We start from the raw sequence: 2,117 nt of genomic DNA, 5'->3' as shown, positions 1-2,117 counted from the left end.
GGGGGGTGTCACACATAGGGCTCCCCTAAACTGCATACCTCTCTACCCCTCATGCCTGCCCAGCCACATGTAGGGCTCAGCTTCAATCACCCACCCCTGCCAACCCAGCCACCACCTGCCCAGCCCAGCCCAGGCTGCTAGTGCCTCCCTGCCATCGCTTACCTGCTTGCGCTGCTCCAGCAGGGTCTCCAGCCTGTTGGCGGCCCGGCAGCCAGGCCCCTTGCCCTGTTCAGCGTCGTATTGCCGCTGGTTGTTCTCCTCGTGCAGGCTCACGCCCAGAGCCACGTTCACCAGAGCCGTCATCAGCTTCATGGCTGGGGAGGAGCAGGGAACAGGAGCACTCCTGGGGCCTGAGCAGAGGTCGCTGAGGAGGGGAACCCAAGCATTCAGCTCCCAGCGGGGTAAGGGACTCACCTGCCAGGGTGCTGGTGTGGCGGAAAGCCCGCACCTGGGAGTCGGAGAGGCCAGTGAGCAAGGAGACAAGGGTATCGGCCAGAAACTCATCGTAGAGGACACTATACTGGCAGCGCCGCACCAGTGTCGCCACCAGCTCACAGAGGCCTTCTCGGAATCGGCGCCAGGGCTGTGTACTCAGTGCCAGTGGGTACTCGGCCGAGTCCTGCAGGAGCCACGGGTCAGACATGGAGCAAGGAGATACCTCCCGCCCAGGCCCAAGGCAGAGGCCTTGCCATGAGACTCCCCCCACCATTTGCCCAGCACCTCAGCAAACTGCTCCGTCAGCTGCTGGATGATCTCTGAGTTCTGCAGCTTCCTGAACATCTCAGAGGTCACCACACCTGCAGGGGGGCAGAGGTGAGAGGAGGCAGTGTTGGCAGGCCAGGCCCCTGGCACTCATGGGGGGAGCCCTCAGAGCTTCAGCTGGAAGCTGGGCCACGAGAGCACCCACCTTTACAGCCGCAGGCACGTATGAAAAAGTTGGCCAGCTCCAGGAAGCCGGTCTCGCGGTCCTGCTTGTAGGTCTCCAGCCACTCATCAACCACGACCTGAGGGAACAAGTCGTGCCCCAGGAGAAGGAGTTATGCAGGAGCTGGGTACCCACAGCCCAACATCAGTCTAGCAGTAGAGCCCAGGTGTGCTGGCTCCCAGCTCCCCAGGCCCCATTGCCCCAGGCATCCTGGCTTCCCATCCCCTTGTGCTCTCACCCACTCCCCTCTGCCACGCTGGGATGCAACCCAGGCCCCTGACAATGCCCCAGGACAGTGCAGAGGTACCTCCAACGCAGTCTTTCCAGACCTCACTGCCTCAAAGAGCTGGTTGGGCTCAGGACTGCGGGCAGGCGATGTGTCCCTGGCTGGCAGCTGGCTGCCGGCTCTTCTTCGGGGTCGCTTGGCCACCTGGTGGGACGTGGGGGGCAAAGGGAGGCAGCTCAGGCTACTGGTCCCAGGATAAGGCGTCTGCGTGGGAAGGGGACCATGGCGGGGGCCTACCTGGCCTTGGCTCGGGGGGGTCCTGGCCACCCGCTTGCTGCTTTTCCACAGCATTACCTCGAAGTCACTGCCCGAGTCGGGGCTGGAGCTGCCCTCCTCACTGCTTGGGGCCCTGGAGGGAGCACGTGGCTCTTCAGCCTTGTGGCCCCTTATTCCACTCAGGCCTGGGGGCAATATGACCCAGTGCCCGGGGAGGGCTGTCCCAATCATCCACCATCCCTTCCAAGGCGCCCATCATCTGTCTGCCCCACAACCTGAGGCTCCCACACCATGCCCAGCCCTGGGCCTCCCCAACTCACTTCTAAAACCCTGTTACATGCCCAGCCCTGGGCCTCCCCAACTCACTTGGAAAACCCTGTTCCCTCCCCCCGAGGGGCTGAGGCCTTTCCAGCATGGCCCCCTGCCCCCAGGACTGCCAAGCCTCCTGGACAGCCCCACTCACAGGCCGCTCAGGTCCATCTCTGCGTCACCCTGCTCCGTGGCGGGGCTGGAGCTGCTCCCGGCGCCCCACGCAGACGGGGAGCGGGAGCTGGAGCTGGAGGCGCAAGCCCGGGTGGGTCTGCGCAGCCGCATGGCGGAGGCGAGGCGTCAAGCGGGCCGCAGGCTGGGGAGAGCGACGGGGAACCTGCCGCACCCGAGGAGCCGCCCGCGCGCGCCCGCCCCCGCCCA

At 65.1% G+C, this 2,117-nt stretch overlaps 1 protein-coding gene across 1 annotated transcript in view; it reads right to left on the bottom strand.

Moving 5' to 3' along the window:
* STAG3 (stromal antigen 3) overlaps positions 1 to 2,006 on the bottom strand; it is a 9,661-nt gene extending 7,655 nt beyond the window's left edge. Inside the window, exons 1-7 of the mRNA XM_025211100.1 lie at positions 1,891 to 2,006; positions 1,449 to 1,560; positions 1,233 to 1,355; positions 908 to 1,004; positions 721 to 797; positions 415 to 619; positions 163 to 314 (exon numbers count right to left, since the gene is read on the bottom strand). Of these exons, the coding sequence (XP_025066885.1) occupies positions 163 to 314; positions 415 to 619; positions 721 to 797; positions 908 to 1,004; positions 1,233 to 1,355; positions 1,449 to 1,560; positions 1,891 to 1,907 (783 nt within the window). The 5' untranslated portion in view covers positions 1,908 to 2,006. The remainder of the gene's footprint in view (positions 1 to 162; positions 315 to 414; positions 620 to 720; positions 798 to 907; positions 1,005 to 1,232; positions 1,356 to 1,448; positions 1,561 to 1,890) is intronic.
* Between the last annotated feature and the right edge of the window lie 111 nt (positions 2,007 to 2,117).

Source organism: Alligator sinensis, unplaced genomic scaffold (genome assembly GCF_000455745.1).
Source record: "Alligator sinensis unplaced genomic scaffold, ASM45574v1 scaffold553_1, whole genome shotgun sequence".
Classification (NCBI taxonomy): Eukaryota; Metazoa; Chordata; order Crocodylia; family Alligatoridae; genus Alligator; species Alligator sinensis.
Note: the sequence above shows the minus strand (reverse complement) of the source record. Positions and strands in the feature narration are given on the sequence as shown.